Source organism: Cyprinodon tularosa, unplaced genomic scaffold (genome assembly GCF_016077235.1).
Source record: "Cyprinodon tularosa strain WSP-4 unplaced genomic scaffold, ASM1607723v1 ctg871, whole genome shotgun sequence".
In the NCBI taxonomy this organism is placed as follows: Eukaryota; Metazoa; Chordata; class Actinopteri; order Cyprinodontiformes; family Cyprinodontidae; genus Cyprinodon; species Cyprinodon tularosa.
Genome location: NW_024039642.1, coordinates 504048 through 527979, shown reverse-complemented (window position 1 = coordinate 527979; position 23932 = coordinate 504048). Strand labels below are relative to the sequence as shown.

Sequence of the window (23932 nt, the reverse complement as noted above, 5' to 3'; positions counted from 1 at the left end):
GCAGAATGATGAAAAAGGGGTCCCTATGTCCTCCAGCAGTCTAAGCCTATAGCAGCATAACTATAGAGATAGATCAGGATAACCTGAGCCACCCTAACTATAAGCTTTATCAAAAAGGAAAGTTCTAAGCCTAGCCTTAAAAGTAGACAGGGTGTCTGCCTCACGGACTAAAACTGGTAGTTGGTTCCACAGGAGAGGAGCCTGAGAACTAAAAGATCTGCCTCCCATTCTACTTTTAGAAATTCTAGGAACCACTAGTAAACCTGCAGATTGAGAGCGAAGTGCTCTGTTAGGAACATAAGGAACAATCAGATCTCTGATATAAGATGGAGCTTGGCCATTTAAGGCTTTATATGTGAGAAGGAGGATTTTAAATTCTATTCTGGATTTAACAGGAAGCCAATGAAGAGAAGCCAGGATAGGCGAGATATGATCTCTCTTTTTCATTTTCATTAGAACTCTGGCTGCAGCATTTTGGATCAGCTGAAGGCTTTTAACTACAGTTTGTGGACTTCCTGATAGTAAAGAATTACAATAGTCCAGCCTTGAAGTAACAAATGCATGGACTAGTTTCTCAGCATCACCCCTGGACAGGAGATTGCTCATTTTTGCAATGTTCCTCAGATGAAAGAAGGAAATTCTAGAAACCTCTTTGATCTGGGATTTAAATTACAATTTAATCCCATCCAGATGAAGAGAATGACCAATATAATTCCAGATTAATGTGTTTGATGTTCTTCCTACAGGTTTCCAATCAGATCAATTCTTGATTCTAGAACTGATGTTCTGTTCGACTCTCTTTGGGTTTCTGCCTTGTTACAGAATCCATTTTAACAAGATTTCCTGGTCAGCAGACGGTAAAATCACCTAATTGGGTATTTTGATTCATTTAATTCTATTCAGTTTATTTCTATAGCTCCAATTCCCATCATGTCATCTCAGGTCACTTTCCAGTTCACCAGATCATCCAGTCAGATTGATTCAAAGTTTTCTATCTAAGGAAAACCAGCTGATTGCATCGACTCATTGACTCTTCAGCAATCCCTCACACTAAGCATGCTTGTAGCGACAGTGGAGAGGAAAAACTCCCTTTGAACAGGAAGAAACCTCCAGCAGAACCAGGCTCAGTGTGAGCGGCCATCTGCTGAGGCCCACTGGGGTTCAAGGAGACAGAAGCAGACATAGAAAAAGAAGCATAGATACAAAAGGCAACTGTCAACCAGCTCCACAGGCGGCCCCGTCCAGGAAACACACAGCCAGGCAGACGAGCTCCGAGCCAGCTCCCATGTCAGAGGATGAAGAGAGCACATCCAGTTAGTCACAGTCAGAGAAACAGGACTACACTGGAAAACAGGCCAAGCTCCAACATCTAGAAACAAAGGTGTTGATGGCATTTAGACTGATCCTGATTTCGAAAAAATTGAAGAAAAGAAGAAGCTTAATGGTCATTGTATAAGATACAAGACATTTCCCTTAGCAGCATAAAGTTAAAACACGTTGTTTAATAAATACTCTGTATAGCAGAGGATTAGATCAGGAGGTAGCAGTGTGTGAGGAAGGTACTAGATGTTCGTTCCTGCAGCGGCTTCAGTCTGCTGGTGCAGATTAGCTGGACTCTGAGTCTGGTGAAAATAGAGAGTCCTGGTTCTGCTGGTGGAGACGGCTCTAATAGATCATTTCTAGGCGTGGCAGTGGGGGGGAGGGGGGGGGGGGGGTCCATGACCCACTGCAGTTGTCTCCTCTCAAATGCTCAGCCTGGGGGGGGGTTACCATTAGAACTCTGCTCTCCAGAGCAAGTAGATTGGTAGTATAGATATGGAAACACAGGAAGGAGCAATCAGCTAAGTGAGCTTAGTGCTTGGAAAAAATCTTTCATTCCTTTAGAGACAGCATGAAAAGTCAGCTGAGTACAAAACATAGAGAGGAAAACAAGAAGAAAAGGGACAAGAAGAGAGGGACACAACCTAGAACAGATAATGGATGTCTATTCTATTAACATTTCTACATCTGGAGAATGGTCTTATCAGCAACAACAATGAGACTGTCTATAGAGAGGAGATCAAGCACATGGCCAGTGGTGCCCCTAAAATAACCAGCTCCTAAACACGACCAAAAGCAGGAGCTAATTGTGGACTTGATTAAGCCAGGCCAACAATTTCCTTTAACGCCCTCCCAAAACAATTCAAGCAGAATGATGAAAAAGGGGTCCCTATGTCCTCCAGCAGTCTGAGCCTATAGCAGCAGAACTATAGAGATAGCTCAGGATAACCTGAGAAAAATGATGAACTCCATTTTGGGAAAGACTCCCTCGGAATGATGCGTATGAGAAATTGCTTAGGAAACCTGCAGATTAAAGGAACCATCTTCATTTCAGTTGAAGATGCAGACAGCAAAGACTTGTTCCCAACAGCTTAAGACTGAAGTCTGCTATCAAAGGACACAGAGCAGAAGATTCTCAGGAATGTGAACAACAAGCTGTATGGTGAGAAGATAAGACTCACTGCACAATTGAAGCTTTCGATTACAAAATAGATCACACAATGTTGTCCAACATTCTCCCTGAAACTTTGACGAAACATCTTTAAGTCCAGTGGATCGTTTGTTAACTTTTTTGGAAAGACTGACCTGGATGACTGAGAATCTTCACCAGCATCTTATGCAGACGTTTATTTATAAGAGGATGTGCAGCATTTTTTTGTGAACGTAGCTTTCTAAACTCCTCTGTAGAATACCATATTTACATGTTTGATGTTTTCAAATCAAAAAAATTTTGGATTAAAGGCAAAAACAAGGTAAGTTATGGAAGCAGAGCAGCATACTGTTCATTGCTGTTAATTACTGCTGCACTTGAACATAGCACCAGAAAACATATTTGGGGGAAAAAAAATCCCTTTTTACCCTTTATTTCTATTAGTAAAGTAGTAAAGAGCTATTTTTAGTAGAGTTTCTCCGATACCTGGCTGTGCAGGATCGGCCGATACCATCTGTTTGTAACTGATGTGTGTGAATATATGAAGAACTGCATCCTGCCTGGATGTAAAATAATCGCAATCATGGCTTCATGTCAAGCTGCTGCCTTCCTTAGAGAAGCAGGAAACAGAATAAAGTGAATCCAGTAGAACTTTTTATTGCCTACCTGGAATGGGTGAAAATAGTTGAAGAAACTTTAGGCTCTAAACGGTATCAGTGCCCTATTGGTTGGTACTCGCTGATACCGATAGCACCATTATAGAGCTGGATCGGGGCCCCGCCTGATACTGGTATCGGTTCAACACTAGTTTTTAGTGTTTATACCAGCAACCACAGATTAAACACATTTTTGTTCTACATTAAAATAATTCAGCATTAATATTACTAATCACTTGTTCTTATAAGTTATGATTTTAAAAGCTTGTTTTGCAAAAGTAAATTTTCAATCAAAAGAATGGAAACTGCTAAAGATGAAATGATTATTTTTTATTCATGTGACATTTATCACCAAAGATTTTTAATCCATCCATTTTCTCCTGCTTAGTTCTTGTCAGGTCGTGGTGGGGGCGGAGCCTATCTCCAGCTGTCTACGGGTGCGAGGCGACGGGTCGCCAGTCCATCGCACGGCAACGAGAAAAACAGGACAAACAACCATTCACACACACTCACACCTTTAGAGATGGTCATGTTTTTGGACAGTAGGAGGAAGCCAGAGTACCCGGAGAGAACCCACGCATGAACAAGGAGAAGACCCTGGGCTGGGAATCGAACCCAGAACCTTCTGACTGCAAGGCAGCAGTGCCACCCACTGCGCCACTGAGCTGCCATACCACAAAAAATCTTTATAAAATTCTGTTTAGATTTAATGGATGTTTGATTGGATTCAATAACTTATTACTTTTTGAGGACGATATAAAACCAAGAATTAGTTTTAGTTTGTCAATAATTCACTTTTTACTATAAATTCTGTTTTCTGGAAAACCAAAAATTCCCAAAATGAAGTGGAGTTCTGAAGATTCGGCCTCCGGCTCTTCATCGGCGGTTCTGGAGGATTTTCTTGAACTGAACTCTGCTTTGGACCCGATGATGCAGCAGAGAATCGCTCCACCAGACGCATAGATCCGCAGCATCTAGATGGTTCAGTGTCAGTCGTAGGATTTTAGCTCCTTCCTCATAAAATGAACCAAACCTTTTGATTTATGTTGAAGATGATCGTTTCCTCTTCATGGGGGAAGTCAGTGAGTCGACTGAACGTCGGCCCAATCAGCCGCCGCCATGATGGATCGTGAAGAAGAAGCTCAGAGAATCTGGACGAGTTTTTAGTTCCGATCAGAATGCGACATTTTTTCACACTAATATTCCAGGACATTTATTCTTTGGTTTCTCATCAATAAATCATAATCATCACTTTCAGGAAATTAAGGTTTGGATTATTTCACTCAGTTTCAGTTTGTAATAAACTTTTTAAATCCTTTAATGTTTTAACCCTTAATAGGACAAACACAAGGCGAGTCCGTTTGAATTTAGATGGTTTAATGTTAATGCCATGCTGTGTTTCAATAAGAACGTTACAGATTCCCCGTCTGTGGCTCCAGTCAGATATCCAGTAGTACAAATCAGCTCCAAGTTACATCGAAGGAAGCAAAAAATGAAACCGCTAGCAGAATAAAAGCAGGGGAGAAGCAGCAGAGGCTAACGCGTTAGCTCCTGTCGGCGCTGCCGCCCCCCCTTCAGACATCTTCACTCGTCGGAGGAGTCGTCTCCTCCCGATGTTTGAGCAGAACCAAAGCAGTTAGAAATAAGTTAGTGTCGGGAAGTTTAGCATGTGAAAAAACACGTACAGTATTTCAGCACAAAACACAGGAACGGCTACGGAACAGGACTGACTGTAGTGTAAAACATCAAGCACTTCTTTGCCCCACGTGGATATCGCACGTTCTGCGATCTTCCCCGGATGATCCGACCCATCTAACAATCGGCAGCGGAAAAACCTCCAAACTGCCCGTTAAAAAAAAAACACCATAAAGGTCAGAGAATCTGTTCGACGCGTCGCTAAAAACGGATAAAACGGCTCCCATGACTACTCTTCAACATTATTAGTAATAAAAGTTAATTTCTGTAATTACATTACCAAAAAAAATCTCAATACATCCAGCAACTGATAAAAATGTGGAGGAAAAAACAAAAATACAACAATGAAAACAAAGATTGTTTTTTTTTTTGTTTTTTTTTTCCAGAACTACTTGTACCGGGACAAAAACAGCAAACAGGGACCCTTTGATCTCTTTCTCTCCAACCTTCACTTCCTGTCGCAATTAAGTGGTTTTTTTGAAAACTGTGCGAGGGCTGATACAAAAATAAGAGAAAAATCAACTCGCTAGCTCCACGGCCCTGCAGGGTCAGCGAGCTCCAGAGGGGGGGAGGAGGAGTGTGAAGGGGCGGGAGCGGGGCATCGAGTTGTTGGCGGTCCGTGGCAGAGTCTCACTGGGCCTCGTCCTCCACGTCCTGCAGCGTCTCTTTGTTCTGTTCTTCACCTGCTGGACGGAAGAATTAGAAAAGATCAGCAACAAATCCTCCTTCTCACATATAAAGCCTTAAATGGCCAAGCTCCATCTGATATCAGAGATCTGATTGTTCCTTATGTTCCTAACAGAGCACTTCGCTCTCAATCTGCAGGTTTACTAGTGGTTCCTAGAATTTCTAAAAGTAGAATGGGAGGCAGATCTTTTAGTTCTCAGGCTCCTCTCCTGTGGAACCAACTACCAGTTTTAGTCCGTGAGGCAGACACCCTGTCTACTTTTAAGGCTAGGCTTAAAACTTTCCTTTTTGATAAAGCTTCTAGTTAGAGTGGCTCAGGTTATCCTGATCTATCTCTATAGTTCTGCTGCTATAGGCTTAGACTGCTGGAGGACATAGGGATGTTCTTTTTCTATGTCTGCTTCTGTCTCCTTGAACCCCAGTGGGCCTCAGCAGATGGCCGCTCACACTGAGCCTGGTTCTGCTGGAGGTTTCTTCCTGTTCAAAGGGAGTTTTTCCTCTCCACTGTCGCTACAAGCATGCTTAGTGTGAGGGATTGCTGAAGAGTCAATGAGTCGATGCAATCAGCTGGTTTTCCTTAGATAGAATCTGTAGAGTTGACACGTGTTGTGAATTGGTGCTATAGAAATAAAATGAATAGAATTGGATGCCAATAGTGTTGCATAAAAGACAAACATTTTGTAAATAAAGAATAGCGGAGTAGCGATCGTTCCTCGCGGCGTTTTACGGATCAAACTTCCGGCACTACAGGACCAATTAAAATGCTGTCCCTCCAATAGGAACAAGTCTTTGCTTCTAACCCCAGAGGGTAGCCCCGCCCCCAGTAGGGAAGACAATAAGATCTGGAAAATGTAATTTGAAAAAAAAAAAAAAAAAATCAAAATTCATAAAAAGCTATCAGCAAAATTATATATATATATATATAAAAAGGATTATTTTTAAATAACATTTCAATATTGCATTAGATGAAGTCCATTTTTATTTATGGACTGATTTTCAAAATGTCTTCCAATCACTTTTAAAGATTAAAATTTATTAATCTTCTAGGTTTGAGGTCCTCAACAGGGGGTCCGTGATCCCTAGGTGGTCCACAGAGGTACTGCATGGGGGTCACTAAAGCTTTAGTTGATTGAATTTTTTTTTTTTAATATTCCCTCCTGCAGTTTTTTCCACTAATTGAAACGTCTTTAAATCCACATGAACATGAATCCAACAGACTGTAGTAAACAGATAAATGGAGGCAGAAGATGTCTTTCAGTCATCAATGCTCACATTCAGAGACACACAGGAGCTCTTTCAAGCTGGGCACCGTTTCATTCACAACACCTGTCCCATCAACCAGGAATCAGAAATACTTTAATAATCCCAGGGAGGGATTACTTTAGTTACATTACTCCATCTGTAATAGAGTGACTATAGGACCAGTTTGATAGAACACTATTCTATGCAATATATATATAATTAGGGGGTCCCCGCTCCATCTCACCATCAGTTTGGGGTCCTTGGCCTGGAAAACGTTGAAGACTCCTGATCTAAAGGATGTTCCTCCTTCACTCTACCATCATTATTATTCTAAGTTTATTCAATTTTGCTTCCAGAAGCTGCAGGTCTCTTCCTCCATCATCATCATCATCATCAGAAGCTCAACCAGCTGATAAAGAAGGTCGGCTCTGTTCCAGGAACTCCTCTAGAACCTCTGGAGAAAAAGGGCTCAATAAACATCCCTAACTGCAGTAAAGCTTTACGTTTCCTCCTTGGATTCAGCGCAGCAAACAGATCCCTGCTCTCCTCTCTGTGACTCATTTTTGGATTATAGTCACTAAAAAGTTATTTCAAAGATATTATTGAAAAAGGTAAAACTCTAATATTAACTTCCCTCAGCCTTCAGAGTGGATCTCTGCCATCGATGGTTCCTGTTCCTGTCAGTCAGACCTCTGCTCCTCACCCAGGAGCCTCAGGCTGTCTTTCCTGTTTCAGCTCCTTCCAGAGATGCTCAGTAGATGGAGCTCAGGGCTCCTAGGGGCCCAATGTTTTCCTCTCTGTCATTCTTTGCCGTTTCTGTGTTTTGGCTCCTGATCCTGTGGAGCTGCTGCTGAGACCAAGCTGTCTGACGCCGGCATCGGTTAATCTTACCGCTGGTTAACGCCAGAGGAGCATGGGGCAAAGAGCCTAGAATCCAGAGGTTCTGAGTTCCAGACAGAGGGGCACAGACTGCCAACATGGGTCCCTGAACAAGACCCTTAACCCCCCCACTGCTCCCCAAGGGTATGGGTTAAATTCAGAGAGGGAATTCCGTTGCTCTGCGCTTAGAATAACAATAAAAGCTGGAATAACTTAAAGAATCACCAGCAGGGCCTGGGAGCCCGCGCTGGGATATAAATAAAAGCAGCGAATCTAATCCTGATGCTAAGCTAGTTTAGCATCAGGGAACATCTTCACTGTCAAGACTTGGAGAACAGAAGCAACATTTCATAGCTGCAGATTTTAAAATGATTTAAAATGTTTAAACAGGAAGTTAGAAGAGAAATGATCAGTAATCTGCTTATAGCGGGGGGGGGGGTCCTTACCCTCTCCCTGCATATCTGAAGTCCATAATGTCAGGTTGTCGCGTAACAACTGCATGATAAGCGTGGAGTCCTTGTAGCTTTCTTCACTCAGCGTGTCCAGCTCTGCGATGGCGTCATCGAACGCAGCCTTCGCCAACCTGCGGAGCAAAGATGGCCGATCAGCTCCAGGATCCAAACTTTAAACTTTTCTCCTTAAATCCTCTAAAATACACTAAAACAGGAAGGATGGCTTCAAACCCGACTCATCCATCCAATTTAAGGCTTTCTGCTTTATTTCTAAAATCATTTTCTTCTGTAAACAATTTTAGATTTTAGATCATAAAAAAAAGAGAGAAATTATCCTGTAGAATAAAAAAAACACAAATGTTAAAAACTTAAAGCGATGAGAAAGTGTGCCGTCTCCATCGGTTTATTTAGCTTCATGATCATAGCTCAACACCCTAAACTAACCATTACTGGTCCCTAACTAACTCTAAGCTGAAGCTAAACTTAATCACCTGAGTGAAGTTGCCCCCCCCCCCCCCCACCTTCTGCAAATCAGACCAAATTAGAGTCAAACGTTTGTGCTGCTTTGGCTGAAGATGTTAATGGAAATGTAAAGGTCAAAAGGTCAAACCCCGCCCACCTTCTTCAAATTAGGCACAATGGGCGTCAATAAACTCAGCTTTGTTTGTGCAGCAAAAATTTTTTATTTTTTAGATTTATATTCTATATTTAAAATACATTTTTGTAACTTAATATTTTTGTATAGCAAAAAAGCTCATATGTACTGCTGTCATTTTAATGATATTAATAATATTTTGTAGAGGTCATCAAAGGTCAGTTAACATCTGTTTTTGTTGCACAAACGTTTGACACCCATTTTGTCTAATTTGAAGAAGGTGGGGGGGCTGGTTGACCTTTGATGACCTCTAGAAACATCTCTTTATATCTTTAAAATGGTAGCGGCACAAACGAACATTTTTGTTGCACAAACGTTTGACACCAATTTTGTCTAATTTGAAGAAGGTAACTTCATCCACCCATTAGTCCTGAACCTTCAGAATCGTCTGCCCCTAAAAGCGCCCAGATGGTCATCAAACCGTTTTTTCCTCAGTGACAGTGAGCCATTCCTGGTTGAATCCGAGGAACGCGGCCGTTTGGAGGACGCTCACCTGCAGGCGCGGTCGGGCGAGTTGAGGATCTCGTAGTAAAAGACGGAGAAGTTGAGGGCGAGGCCGAGGCGGATGGGGTGCGTGGGCGGCAGCTCCAGCATGGCCAGGTCCGTGGCCGTTTTGTAGGCCACCAGGCTGTTCTCCGCCGCCTCCTTTCTGTTGTTGCCGGTGGCGAACTCTGCCAGGTACCGGTGGTAGTCGCCCTTCCTGACCGCAGGGGAGCAAACAGAAAGGAGCGAATGAGAAAACATCCAAACCTTCTCAGCGTCAGACTCCGGAAAGGAGAGAAAAACCAACATCATGTATGAATTATTGATCTACGGATTACACAAACACACACATACAGATATATACACACACACACAGGGTTTATACAGGAATGAAAAACTTAATTTTAATGCTCTTTTAATGCTCTTAGAAATAATTTTAATGCCACCAACAGGTACCGGTCGACAGGCTGCAGCCAGGTCCTGAATTTCTCGTTTTCCAGCCACTTTTGTTCAAATGTGCTTTTTTTCCCCCCCATTCTCTCACTTTTTCTCCGAATCAAGCTCCTTTTCTGAACATGCAGCTTTGCGATCAACCGGAAGCAGTTCCTCACAAATATATTGTGATATAATATGTCTGACTTAATCGTTTTTATAAAATGTTTTTAATAAATCATTTTAAATGCTACAATAAACAGATTTAATGAATTTGAATGCCAATTAAGGCCTTAATTAAAAAAAATTATAACTTTATAACTTAAAGACTTTTAAAGATTTTTAATGACCCGCGGAAACCCTGAGATATATATATAGATATGTGTGTGTGTGTGTGTGTACCAACAAACTTCCTGATGCAGACATGACGCTCTTTCTGCTGCCACCAAGAACCTTATTTCTTTCTTTATTTTTCTTTTTGAGGTAAACAGCAGCCAGGTTAATACTGCGATCAAATAAATCTTTTTCTGCAGACCGGGCGCCTCCGGGCGCATCGCTGCCCCCCTCAGGACTCTGACCTGTGCATCTTTTCCTGGGCGTTACGCTGCCGTGGTTATGCAGAAGTTAGGCTGCCGTTGGACAGAAGTTCTGGACTCGTTATAAATCCTCTTTGTTTACGTCCAACATTGAAAAAGACAAAGTGCATTGTCTGCCAATCTGCTGTATTCAGACCTCCTCAGGTGGAAAAGTTTCACCTGGTTTAATTTCATAAAACATCGTCTTTAAGGAACCTTTGGGTTTCTGATTATTAATCGATTAATTGAGAGAATAAATCAACATATTGAGTGATTTTAAATAGTTAGTTGCAGCCCTACTTCACCAAACGATTCGATTCTCCGCCTGGAGGAGTTCCTGATCTTCCCTGAGCTTCCCAGCGTCCATCCCTCACCCGACACCCAGCGCTGCAGGAACTTACATCTTGTTGTAGAAGACCTTGGACTCTCCCATGGCTGCAGAGGGCAGCAGATGTCTGTCCAGCGCGTCCAGGATGTCCCCACAGATGGACTTCAGCTCCTTCTCCACCTGCAGACACAGAGTCACTGACCGGGTCAGAAACATATACACCTGATGATGGAGACCAATCAGAGATCCTCCATCAACGCGTTCAAAGACTCGAACAACCACCCAGCATGATGCAGCATGATGGGGGGTCCATTTATTTATTTGTTATATTTATTTTGGTCACTTTTCTGGTCACCTTAGTTTATTCTTTGTCAGTATTTATTTAACATAACTCAGGTCTCTTAAGTCATTTTTCTTTAAAACAATTCTGTTATGGTTAAAAAAGTTGGTTAAATAAAGATTTAATTCGAAGTCTGTGTTTTTGTTCTTTATTAAAATTAAATCATTTAGCAATATCATAAAAAGTCCAGGCAGAGCTGCACATAAAATATGGTTTCAAATCTTTTCAATAATTATCGATATCGATCAATATGCATTTTTTTTTTAATCAATAAGCTTTTTTTCTATATCGCCCAGCCCTAATGTCCGACCTCTTTATCCCATTCCTATTTGGAAAAGTCTGGAAACCAGGAATCATCTTTCCTCTCTATGAAGAGCAGCAGGAATATTTTAGTCTCTTCCTGCTTCTAATAAAAGCAGCAAAGGAAAAAAAAGGGTTTAGAGAATAAAACTTTGACATTTTCTCAGATTTGTTTTTTTTTTTTTTTTGGTAAGATACATTTTCATATTCTAATTTTTCATAATGTAATTATTTTGTTGTTTTTTCTGATAAAAGTTAAGAATTCCCTTCTTTTCAGATGAGGCGGGGCTTCCTCTGGAGCAGGAAGCAAAGGAGCATTTCTACTGGTTGATGGATGTCTGCAACATTTGATTGGTGGAGTTAAAGTGAAGAGAATCTGATCATAAAATAAAATTAAAGGAAAAGTCGCTCACATTCAGAATCCAAACTTCTGAAAGTTCTTTAAATCTGAAATGATTCCATCCTGTTCAATAAATGATCAGTGTTTTTAATTCAGAGTAATTTTCATGTGAATGTGCTTTACTGGAGGCATCCATGTTTGTCAAAGAACACTACTGCCACCTACTGGTTAGTGACATTGTCACGGCGCGGTATCGGCTGTTGATCAAGTCCCAGTGCTGTATCTGGTGTTTGTCACAACGCGCTATTATCCAAGTCATCTTGAAAACATTCTTCTTCCAAATGTTGGCTACATATTACGGGTTTTTTCTCTGGCCAGAAGTTCGATGGCAAATCCTCCCTCTTCAAGTTGGCGATCCAACGACCAACCCGTCCGTGGAGGATCAGGAATCAGAAAGGTGGAATAACTCTTTTTTTCACTTTTACCCGATGTATTCCAGCATCCAGCTGCCATGCACGTGGGCATTGTCAGTTTCACTATAGCTCTGGTGAATTTCAATGGTGAAGTCCTCTGGAAATCTTCAATAATTGTTGTTGATTGCAGATGTGTCTAGTAGTTCCCATTGATTTAGCTTGGAAAGCGGGGAGAATGGCGCTAGGCTTACCGCACCGTGACGTCACTGCTGGAAGATGGCAGGAGGGAGGGGCTACTATATTTGGGCAAACATGGCCGCTCCCAGACTCTGTGATTGAGACGAAAATGGTTTAAATTTTTTTACTGATTAATGCTAAATTTATTAAATCACCGCAAACATCTTAGTTTTAGGTATAAATAATGATCCATCGATTATTCCTCGCTGACTGAACTTTTAAAAGGAACCCAGGTAATTTCTTCTTCCTTCCTCCCTCCTTCTTTTTCCATAAGATTTTTCATTGTAAAATAACAGAAATCATTTTTTTATGTTCAAATCTTCCAATCTTGGATTTAAATTAATCAATTTCTTTACTATTATCTAAAAAAATGAATCATCTATTTTCCAAATATTTTCTTTTATCTCCATTTCAGGCTTTCAACTCTTCAAATATCATAAATTATGTTCACTAAATGACTCAGTCATTCCATTTGTTAGATATTAAATCAAATTGGGGAAAAAATGGCCGCTTTCAGACTCCGTGGTCTGATTAACGCTAAATTCAACGTATCAGCTTTAGGTCTAAATAATGATTCATGGATTATTTCTTACTGACCAAACTTTTCCTTTAACATAAGCTTGCAAAAAGAAAACATCTGTATAAAATATATTTTTTTAAATAATTTAATTTGAAAAATAAAAAAAATATGAAAAAGTTATTTGAAACAAAAAAAACAACTTACTCTCAAAACCTTTTTTTTCTTCAGATTTGATGTTTAATTTCTCCAATATTCTTGCAGCTAAATCTGTCCTAACATAATCTGGATTATTCCCGAACATCAGAACGCCATCCATGAACGGCGGAACGCCCTGCTGGCGTCCTCAGACTGATTCGATGAGGGGAAGCGGCTGAACGCCGTCCACGCTCCATAACCCCGATCCAGGAAAGGTTTTCCCAGAAACATCTCTGCTGCCATTAGATCAGCGTGCTCTAACAGCCCGGCCTCTCCCAGCATTAAACCTGCTCTTATTCCTCTCTATAAAAGCCTGAGTGATGCAGGGAGGACCTGCCAGCCATGACTCAGGCCACGTCCGTCCAGCTGCGGCGGCGTTCATGGCGGATCGTGATCTCACCGTCAGCAGGACGGATCAGAGCCGCTCTGACGCGACACGTACGTGAGAAAACCGCCTCCCTCCTCCCGAGTCATTTACCGTTTGCCTGTATTCCCGGATCATCTTCAGCTTCTCCTCTCCACCCTTGTTCTCTTCCCTCTGCTCGATGCTGCTGATTATCCTCCAGGACGCTCTGCGAGCCCCGATCACGTTCTTGTAGGCCACTGACAGCAGGTTCCTCTCCTCCACTGTGAGCTCCACGTCCATTCCTGCCACCTTCTTCATAGACTCCACCATCTCTGTTTGGGGAGAACACAAGTAGAAGCTTCACTGAGCAAACATGAGAGGAGATGCTCTGCTTTGCTAGCCTGATACCTGAACCAACAGGACATGTTTGCTTTTTAACTTTACAACCAATATCTGAAGGTATTAAAACAAAAATAATCAAATAAACTTCTTTAAGTGACGCTCTCCTGTAGGAGCAGCGCTCTGAGCTCCTCCAGGAAAGCTGTTAGCTAGCAGTGAATATAGATGTACATGTACGACCTTAAATAAACAAAAAAGACAAATTATACTCCCTATTTTAGGATGTAAAGCTTTGGTAACTTTGCTCAAATCTTAAGAAATTTCACCAGCAGCAGCTGCTGGACATCAACCAATGAGAGAAGCTGATCTGGGAGCTGGCAGGGAGTCAGACGCAGCACTGCTGATGCAGAGCGCTATGATCACTCCTCTGAAACTGTTTATTAACGCCTAAATTACCTTCAAATGTAGAAACCTGCCGGCAGAATATGTTGGCTTTTATTACAGGATTTATACAGGAATGAGAAACTCTAATTTAATGGTTTTTAATGCTCTTTTAATTCCCCTAGAAATAATTGTCATGGTTACTTGTTGATGGCATTAAAATAAAGCCACTTTTGTCGAAAGGAGCATTTTCCCATCTCTATCCTTTTCTCCGCCTCGAGCTTCTTTTCCAAACATGCGGTTTTATGATCAACCGGAAGCAGTTCCACCCACACATACAGTGATATATCTGACCGAATTGTTTTGAATAAACTTTTTTTTTTTTAATATAGCATTTTATATGCCCTGATAATCACATTTAATGAATTTTATTGCCAATTAAGGCCTTAATAAAAAAATAAACCCTGCATTATCCTGCTGCCTGCAGTTTGCATTACGTACGTGAAAAACGCTAAAAAATAAACCCAAGAGGCGAGCGGGCCTGAGGCAGCTGCTGCTGGGGATTCCCAGTGACAGCGCAGCGCCGGTATGTGGGGGTCTGAGCGGCTCCCACAGAGAAATAATCTTTGAAGGCAGGATGGTAATCTGGATGAACTGACTGCACAGACCATGTTTTCAGGAGGACTTTCTCACTTCAACATAGATTCTAACTACTTTCTACCCGCTGATCACAGCTAATATAGCAAAGCTGCTCTCTGGCATTGAACTCAGGAGCAGCAGAAGCATCTGGACTCACTTTACTCGACGGCTAACCAGCAGAAGGTTCTTTGATGGCGTTCAGTCTGAACATAGCATCAGATTTGCTGATAGTTTCAATTAACCTATGAAACATAATATTGTTCCTAAAAATTATCTCATGTTTTCCTTAAGAAATTTCCACCTCTATTCAGGCTCACATCCTTCCTATAATTAGGACTAAAGTAGTTTTGGAACAAAGACACAAAGTTAGCTGCTTTCCATCTCAAAATGCAGGAAATAACGTTTCAGAGTCTAAATTTCAACATTTTCTGGGGGAGGATCCCCTCGAACCCCCCTGCACCGTGCAGAGCCTAGAGATAAGATACACCAAGGTGGACAGCCTATGAAATAATCCCAGCTAAAAGCCTGGCTCCAGGTGGACCAGGAAATGATCTGCCATCCTTGTGCCATCAGCTCCGCTCGTCTATCGACACATTTTGGTTGGAAAAACATCTCCAAACCAGAGGATCTGAAATACAGCTGCAGTTTAAGCACATCTGAGATGTTCTGCTGCTGTTTTCAGAGTGAAGGCAAAGAACCAAATAACTTTCCATGGAGCTACACATAAGAACTGTGGTTTAAAAGGAGACGGGTCGTTTTTTTTGAACTCATTCGATTAAAATGTTCCTTAGAGAAATAATAACGCTCAGAGCAGTGGGGGAAAAACCTAAACATGGATCATTTATTCTAGCTCTGAAAAGAGGGATCCGAATCCGCAAAAAATAACGAAGAGCTGAAGTTAGAAGGAGGGTTATAAACACCAACCGGTGGGATTCTGGAATAACTGAGACTCTGGGAATTCCTGGAGGAGATCTGGGCCCTGAAACGCAGCAGAAGCTGAACTTTACAGGAAACAACTTGACATTGAATCAGCAGAGAGCCGGGAGATAAAACAACCAATCAGCGATCAATACCATCTGATAGACTGTTCTACTGCACCCCACCCACAACCACGCCCAATTCTGGGGCAGATGCAGGAGGGGGTTAACATTAGGCAATACTAGGCAGCTACCTAGGCCCCCCAAGTTCCTGGGGGCCACAAAAAACTCTGTTTCCATGTATGGTTAATACAACTATTCCTTATTTTTTCACATTAATTATGTTTTTGATAAAAATCCTTTGGCTAAAACACCATCAGAACGCTGATAATATTAAGCGTGTCTCAGCCCCCCCCTTCAGTGTCCACCATATTGGATCAGTCCATCTGCTGCACATGTTCAGAAAGGTCCAAACAGACAGCAGCAAACCATTTGAAAACAAACCATGCAAAGAGCAGTGTTGCCAACTTAGCGCTTTAGTCGCTATATTTAGCCACTTTTCAGACCCCTCTAGCACTTTGATTTCTAAAAAGCTCCTAGCGCCAAATCTAGAGACTTTTTTCTGCTACTGGAGACTTTGGAGACAACATCTAAAAGCAGCGAACTCTGCTCTCCAGAGCGAGTAGATTGGTAACCCCGCCTCCTGCTCTCCTCTATCTTGTCTGCTGTCATGATTCATGAGACATTCATGATTCCTTTAGAGACAGCATGAAAAGTCAGCTGAGTACAAAACATAGAGAGGAAAACAAGAAGAAAAGGGACAAGAAGAGAGGGACACAACCAAGAACAGATAATGGATGTCTATTCTATTAACATTTCTCTATCTGTAGAATGGGGCTGTTTCATGTCTTCTCCATTCAGGTGGCCCGCTGCCTGTCTTTGCCCAGGGCCCCACATTTCCTAAATCCGTCCCTGGGCGGATGGAGGACTTATTCCTGGTGTTTGGGCTGACCTCTGCTCAAAGGTCAAGTCTAAGCTAAGTTAAGGTTACATTTTAATTTATGAATCTTTTCCAAAATACCCAACAAGATGTGAATCAATAACTATCAGTACAGGCCGAGAGGAAAGACTAGTATGGAGAGGGCCCTGCCCTGTGGTGGACGGTGAGGGGAGATTTAGAGGGAATGTTGTCTCAATGATTCTTGACATCACATTATTTTATTTCAGTGATTCCATCAGATGAAGCAGCCTGCTGCAGATCCCTGATCAACGTCCGGCTCCTTCTTTTTATCAAAGTTCAGCTATTTTAAGGCTTCAGGAGGACTTGGAGCAAAGTTTGTCTACATTCCAGTCCGGTTAGAGTTTAGCCGCCCAGAGGTTCCTGTCAATGAGTCATGGTGCGTTCACTGACCGGCACCGGGCAACGTGTGACCGGTGGAGCCGAAACACCGGGGGGGTGGGGCGGAGTGATCGATCAGCGCAGCCCGCCTGCAGGAAACACCCCACAGAAAGGAACAGCTGCCTCCCCACTCCCACGCGTGTAATGCTCCACTTTGCATCGAGCTCCTGTTGGATGGGAGGAAGCTCAGATGCTAATAAAGGCCGAGCGTTAATGTCAGGGTAGGCATGGGGAGGCAGCCCCCCTGACAGCTCACGCTTCACTGAGCCGCCATTTTGTTTTAGCCACTGCGCTAATGTTAGCGGGAGTCAACAGAATTCCTGCGATATTCCTGAATCCAGCTGCTTCCCGACTCCTGGTGGGATTTTAACTTTCACTACTTTCCCTTAACAACAGATCATGTGTGACGTCATGTCAGCAAAGAGCAGGCCAATTAAAAACGGTGTTAGCAGGGCTAGCTAGTTTAGCTAGCCAGCTATCACTGAGCTTAAAGAGAGACAGATAGTAGCCGTGGAGGCGCCCCCCTCCCGGCCGGCGGCCCAGGCTTCCACTCACCGTCATATCTCTCCGCCTGCTCGGCGAGTTTGGCCTGATAAACCAGGTCCTCTCGTTCTCCCATGGTGTAGAAAGATGAGGAGATTCGGTGTCAAGCTGGCAAAGCTGGGAGTCAGATGTGTAACGAGCAGCCACGGTGGAGAGCCAGGTCCGTCGGCGGTTCCTAGAAACCAACTGATCGATGAAGAGAGTTCCGCCCCACCGGCAGCGCTGAGGGGACAGAGGAAAGATGGCAGCCGACCTCATCCGGGTCCCTTCATGTATGGCAGGACGTTTAACACATTATCCTACCAAGGAGTGTTAGGGCCAGCCTACAGATTGTTTTAAAACGAGAATAAAGTCCTAACATTATGAGAATAAAGTGGAAAAGTTATAAACATTAAAGCCGTAATTTTACAAAAAAATGAAATCTTACATTTAAGAGAGTAAAGTCGTAAAATTACGAGAATGAAGTCATAACTTCACATGATGCTCGACAATCCTCATTTTAGGGAAAGAAAAAGTCGTCATAAAATACAACTTTATTCTCCTAATTTTATGACTTTAATCTCGTTATTTTCTGACTTTATTCTTTTAATTTTAATTACTTTAATCTAATAATTTTGCGACTTTATTCTCAAAATTTTATGACTTAAATCTCGTAATTTTATGACTTTATTCTCGTTATTTTATTATTTAAATCTTGTAATTTTATGACTTTTATTCTCGTTGCGACTTTATTCTCGTAATTTTATAACTTTAATCTCATAATTTTCTGACTTTAGTTTCGTTATTTTATGTCTATATTCTTTTAATTTTAATGACTTTAATCTAATAATTTTTGCGACTTTATTCTCATAATTTTATGACTTTATTGTTGTAATTTTATGATTTTATTCTTGTATTTTTATGGCTTTATTGTCATTGCGACTTTATTCTCGTAATTTTATAACTTTAATCTCGTAATTTAATTACTTTATTCTCGTTAATTTATTGACTGTAATCTCATAATCTTGTAACTTCAACCTTGTAATTTTGTGATTTTAATCTGGTAATTTTATGACTTTAATCTCGTATTTTATGACTTTATTCTTCAAATTTTAATGACTTTAATCTAATAATTTTGCGATTTTATTCTCATAATTTTATGACTTTATTGTCGTTATTTTATTATTTAAATCTCGTAATTTTATGACTTTAATCTTGTAATGTTAGGACTTTATTCTCCAATCAAAACATCTCCAGCCTGGCCCTAACACTCCGTGGTATTAATCCACCTAAAACATCTGAGCAGGGAAAGAAGTGGCTTTTATTTTGGTAAAAGAACATTTCAAAATGACTGAAGTTGAAAATAAATTAAAAGATAAATAAACAAAAATTAGTCCATCCAACTTCAAATTAAGCACTTTTTAATAATTTGTCAAAAACTAAAGACATTAAGCAAAAAACATAGAAATTAAAACTTAGAAATACGAATAGATAGATACTTTGAACTTAAACTTTCCTGTGCCCATCGCACATTTATTCACTTTCATCATTGGGTCTCATTTAAATATTTCAGATTCTTATGGAGGGAATTTTATTCCAATATTGTTGTAAATAAGACATTTTGTGAATTGAAATATAAAACAAATACACTTAATAAGTAAAACTTAAAAATACATTTATTCCCTAAAAGATGTTTTGAGAGGAACTTTGCTCTTTTCTAAGATTTTGCTGTATATTTTTTTCCAAATGAAATTTAAAATTGTTCTCAAAATTTTATAATCTCATTTTTTATCTTTTTATTCTAAATCGTTTTGCTAGACTTTAGATTGAGTTTTACGAGCTGGATTCTTTTCAAACAGTGTTTTGCAGATCAAATCAGGTGCGTTCCAGTTGAGCTAAACCCGCTTGGATTCGATTGGTGTTGGTCCGTTCGCGGTGCACGCCGCTTCTGTCCAACGTCTGAAAGATCAGGACGAGACCAGCCGCCGGAGTTGATCAAAAGCAACTGCTGCGGTTGCAATGCTTGGTGCATGATGGGAAAACTTCCTCCTGTCACTGGGGTGCAGACAGGTGATTGTAACATTAATGGATTTCTAGTTGGTAGGCTTATTACAATTAATAAATTAGAAACTTGTATAAGTTATTATTAACAGGCAGAACTGAACAAACTGAGACTCAATGCGGTGCAAAGGCCTCCAAAGGAAACCGTATAATTGTTTTATTAAGTATTTTCTATCAATAAGTTGCATTAAGCGAAGGTGATGCCGCTGCCAGTTGCTCCGTCCAGCTTCTCCTCAGACCTTCAACTGCTTCCATGAAAACAGCCATAATCTCCACATTCCAGGTGAGGCGCTCTTCATCTCCAGGCTGCTATTCTCTTCATTTCTAGCCCAATCAAAACGCTCGCTCTTGACCAATAAAAATGTTGCTAACGTCCAGCAGACCAATAGAAACTCATCTTCCCACTCTCTCCAGAGGAAAGCTCGCCCCCTAGAGGTGATGTGGAAAACACAATTTGTGTGTGGAAGGAATGACACTACAAAACGGAATATTTGAAAAAAAAAAAAATCTTAAATATAAAACCAGTAAAGACAAATAAAAAATGTAAATGTTAAAATTAAAATATGAAATAACCTAAATCTGAGAAAACAGCAGTTACTCTAAAACCTTTGATCTATTTCCTTTCTTAGTTTTAATTGACAAAATCTGAGCTCTGCTTTCCACAATAATGACACAAATATCACTCCATACATTATCAGAAACATTTTGTTTATTTAATTCATCTTTTCATTTTTCTCTGACTGTTTTTAAATCTTTTGTCAAAACCCACCTTTTGACTGTTGATACCGAGCAAGACGTTGGACTTTATTTGATGCTTTTCCCTCATTTTATTGCTTTGATTGTGTGAATGTTACTTTTACTCCCGTTTTAGCTGATTGTCCTTTATCTGTAATGTTTAAGCTTTAAGGTTGGTTTTTCTTTCTTAACATAGATGGCTTCCTTCATGTCCCAGCATGGCGTGAAGGAAACCATCTAAAACTGTGACAGAGGCGGGGTCTGCGGTGTTTTAGATCCCGTTCTGAGCTCCTATAAAAACCTCCTGATGACTCGGCAGTGCATTTCTGGAATAATTTGATATGTTTCAGGTTTTTTTGTAGCTTGGAATGACCATTTCTGTCTCATGTTTTCTATGAATAAAATTCATAGAAATATTCTGGTAGACTCTAATGTAATGATGGATCAGTTCAGTAGCTTGTATTTGTCCCAGTATGGGAAATTTATGTGCAGTAGTAGGACACCTTTCACACACACATTCATATCTCACAAATAAAAAATAAAAGAAACACAAAAATATTATAAAAAGATACAAGTAAGGTGGATAAAACAGAGGGAATAAAGGAGTGTTCCTATCTATTGGTCTGAGCTGGTGGGTATTTAAAACGGGAACCAGAGGATAGAAACTGGAATTCGTTATGTAGGGGATGGGTGTAATTATCCAAGATGGACGCCTTCCTGATTACCTGATCTTCATACATTTCAGTCATGGTTTTCTGTTAAACACCTGTGATTTTACTGCATATCTGCCATCATACCTGCCATCTGCTGTGTACCAGCAGAGAAGGTAAGTATGGACTCTATAACAGATCTATAGAACATGGTCATCAGAGTCTTGTCAACCTGGAACCTGGCTAACTTTCTGAGGCAGTATTAGCGCTGCTGCCCTTTCTCACACAGCATGTCTGTGTTGCTGTTAATTTGTCATCTATGATAGACCCAAGATATTTATACTGGTGAACAATTTCACTGTTTTGCCCATTCATGATGGTTGTAGAGGTTTTGCACTTCCTTTGTTTTAGTGACGTTCAGATCCAGCATGGCTTCCTGGCACCAGTTTGTGAAATAGTCCATGATGAGGCCATGTGCTGTTTCACCGTCACCCAGCAAGCTCACAATGACAGCGTCGTCCGCAGACTTGACAATGTGGCGATTGTCAGTTTCAGAATGACAGTCATCAGTGTAGAAGATGTAGAGAACGGGAGATTAAACGCAACCTTGAGGAGAACCTGTAGATGTAAAAGAAGGATGGTCGATTACTCTCACTCGCTGGGATCGGTTGGTGAGGAAATCCAGTATCCAGCCAGAGATGCTGGAATCCAGTTGGAAGCGGTGTAAAAGCTTTTGCACCAGTAGGTGGGGCTGGATGTTTGACATTGAGATTCAACAGGGTTATGGTTGCATCCTGGACCCCTTTATTTGTTCTGTATGCAAACTGCAGGGTGTCAGGGTAGGAGGCCCAAAGTTGTCAGAAAGAATCTAATTTAATAATCTTTTTTTCAGTTTAATTAATGAAATCAACCTTTAAAACCTGTTTTTACTCAGGTTATTGTTTTTGTAATATTAACATTTGTTTGATGACATTTTCTTTTTTCACCTTTACAACAACAGAGACGCCATCAGCAGGATTTTGGATTCTCAAATATATCAAACCTCTTTCATTCCCGCATAAAATGCTCCTTTAGTGAACGTCTTGGTCTGTTTTACATACATTGGTTTAATTATATTTAAAACAGCTTCATTATCACCTTTGTAGCTTTCCATCATATTCAAATGACAAAAATAATCAAGGTTTTTGTTTCACTTTTACCATCACTCTTGGTAGAAGTTTCAGACTTTCTAATCCTCTTTATTTCATAGCAGCGTTCTTGGCCAGAAGAGAAGCACTCCTGCTTATGGGATGAAACAGGATGCGTTAGAAGCTAAAGGCTAATGGCAGCGTCCAGTTAGTCTTCTTATGAGTAACTATTGAAATGCCTTAAAATCAGGAGTATCAGACAGACAGATCCTGCTGTCCAACCCTCAGTGATGATTGTCTAAAACAAAGCGTCTTCTTAGCACCTTTTCTTGTTCCAACACATTTGCTAAAAAGAAATCTATGACCTCCTGACCCAACTATGTTCAATTCTATTCAGTTTATTTCTATAGCTCCAATTCACATCATGTCATCTCAGGTCACTTTCCAGTTCACCAGATCATCCAGTCAGATTGATTCAAAGTTTTCTATCTAAGGAAAACCAGCTGATTGCATCGACTCATTGACTCTTCAGCAATCCCTCACACTAAGCATGCTTATAGCGACAGTGGAGAGGAAAAACTCCCTTTGAACAGGAAGAAACCTCCAGCAGAACCAGGCTCAGTGTGAGCGGCCATCTGCTGAGGCCCACTGGGGTTCAATGTGTGAAGTTATCAGCTGTTTCATTCAGTAGATTTTCCTAACAGAGCACTTCGCTCTCAATCTGCAGGTTTACTAGTGGTTCCTAGAATTTCTAAAAGTAGAATGTGAGGCAGATCTTTTAGTTATCAGGCTCCTCTCCTAAGCAGCCAGTACAGAATACTTTCCATAATTCTGCTTCATTCTATCTCTATAGTTCTGCTGCTATAGGCTTAGACTGCCGGAGGACATAGGGACCCCTTTTTCATCATTCTGCTTCATTCTATCTCTATTCTCCAACTTTGTTGTTTAACTAACAAATAATTCACTTTTTCAGATTGTCAACGTTCTTAGCCGTTTGTTTCAGAGGAACTTACGAAGCTAACTTACCAGGGCTGTGTTTAAAAAAACAAAACATTCTGCATGGATTGAATTTCTGAAGATCAATATATACGCATAAAGGTTGGTTTTTATAAATTCATTTTTAACCGTCCCTCCCCAGGATGGTAGGAGGCAGATGGAACTACGATCTGCTCAGTTCTGGCGAGCGGACCCCCTTCAGGCTGGGATTTATGGAGGGAATTTTGGTACATTATTGTTGCAAACAAAGAATTTTGTTTTTTAAATGAAAATTTGTAACATAGCCGTTTTCTCCAATTTTATGTATATAATAAAAACAATGGAACTCTATTTATCTCACAATGGAGAAATTCCCTCTCTGCATTTAGCCCCTCCCCCTGGGCAGCAGTGTGGGGATAAGGGTCTTGCTCAGGGACCCAGAGTGGAGGCAGTGGGTTTCAATCTCTCAACCTCAGGATTCCCAGCACCATGCTCTAACCACTAGGCCACCACTCCCCATTCATTTATTTTCCCATTTTGTTTATTCCCATATTACAGAGTATTAGGAACAGGCTATAGATTATTTTTTTTTTAGAATAAAATAACATTTTGAGAACAAAGTCATCATACTGCGACGGAGTATTAGGGATAGGCTAGAGATTTGTTTCATTTTGAGAATAAAGGCACAATATTATGAGAATGTCGTACCATTACAAGAATAAAGTGAAAAAAACTATAAGAATAAAGTCATTAAACTACAATAATGAAGTCGTAAAATTACGAGAAACAAGTTGTATTTTATGTTAACTCTTCCCAGAATCCCTTTCTTCCCTAAAGTGAGGAATGTGGAGCATCGTGTGAAGTTCTACTTTAGCATCGGTTTGACAAATCAGGAAATCTTTCAGCAGCAGCATCAAACTGGGCAGGATGTCAAAGTGGACT

At 40.8% G+C, this 23932-nt stretch overlaps 1 protein-coding gene across 2 annotated transcripts; it reads right to left on the bottom strand.

The window, feature by feature from the left end:
* Positions 1-4486: 4486 nt before the first annotated feature.
* Positions 4487-17711, bottom strand: ywhae1 (tyrosine 3-monooxygenase/tryptophan 5-monooxygenase activation protein, epsilon polypeptide 1). 2 transcript variants are annotated; one of them, XM_038273441.1, is made up of 6 exons: positions 17476-17711; positions 13378-13577; positions 10628-10734; positions 9230-9436; positions 8076-8212; positions 4487-5507 (listed from the first exon to the last, which is right to left on the bottom strand). In XM_038273441.1, exons 1-6 carry the CDS (start codon positions 17537-17539, stop codon positions 5452-5454), a joined length of 771 nt encoding a protein of 256 aa, XP_038129369.1. In that variant the 5' UTR covers positions 17540-17711; the 3' UTR covers positions 4487-5451. The 2 variants fall into 2 exon arrangements, with proteins under 2 accessions (XP_038129369.1, XP_038129370.1); XM_038273442.1 differs by having other exon boundaries at positions 4487-5504.
* Between the last annotated feature and the right edge of the window lie 6221 nt (positions 17712-23932).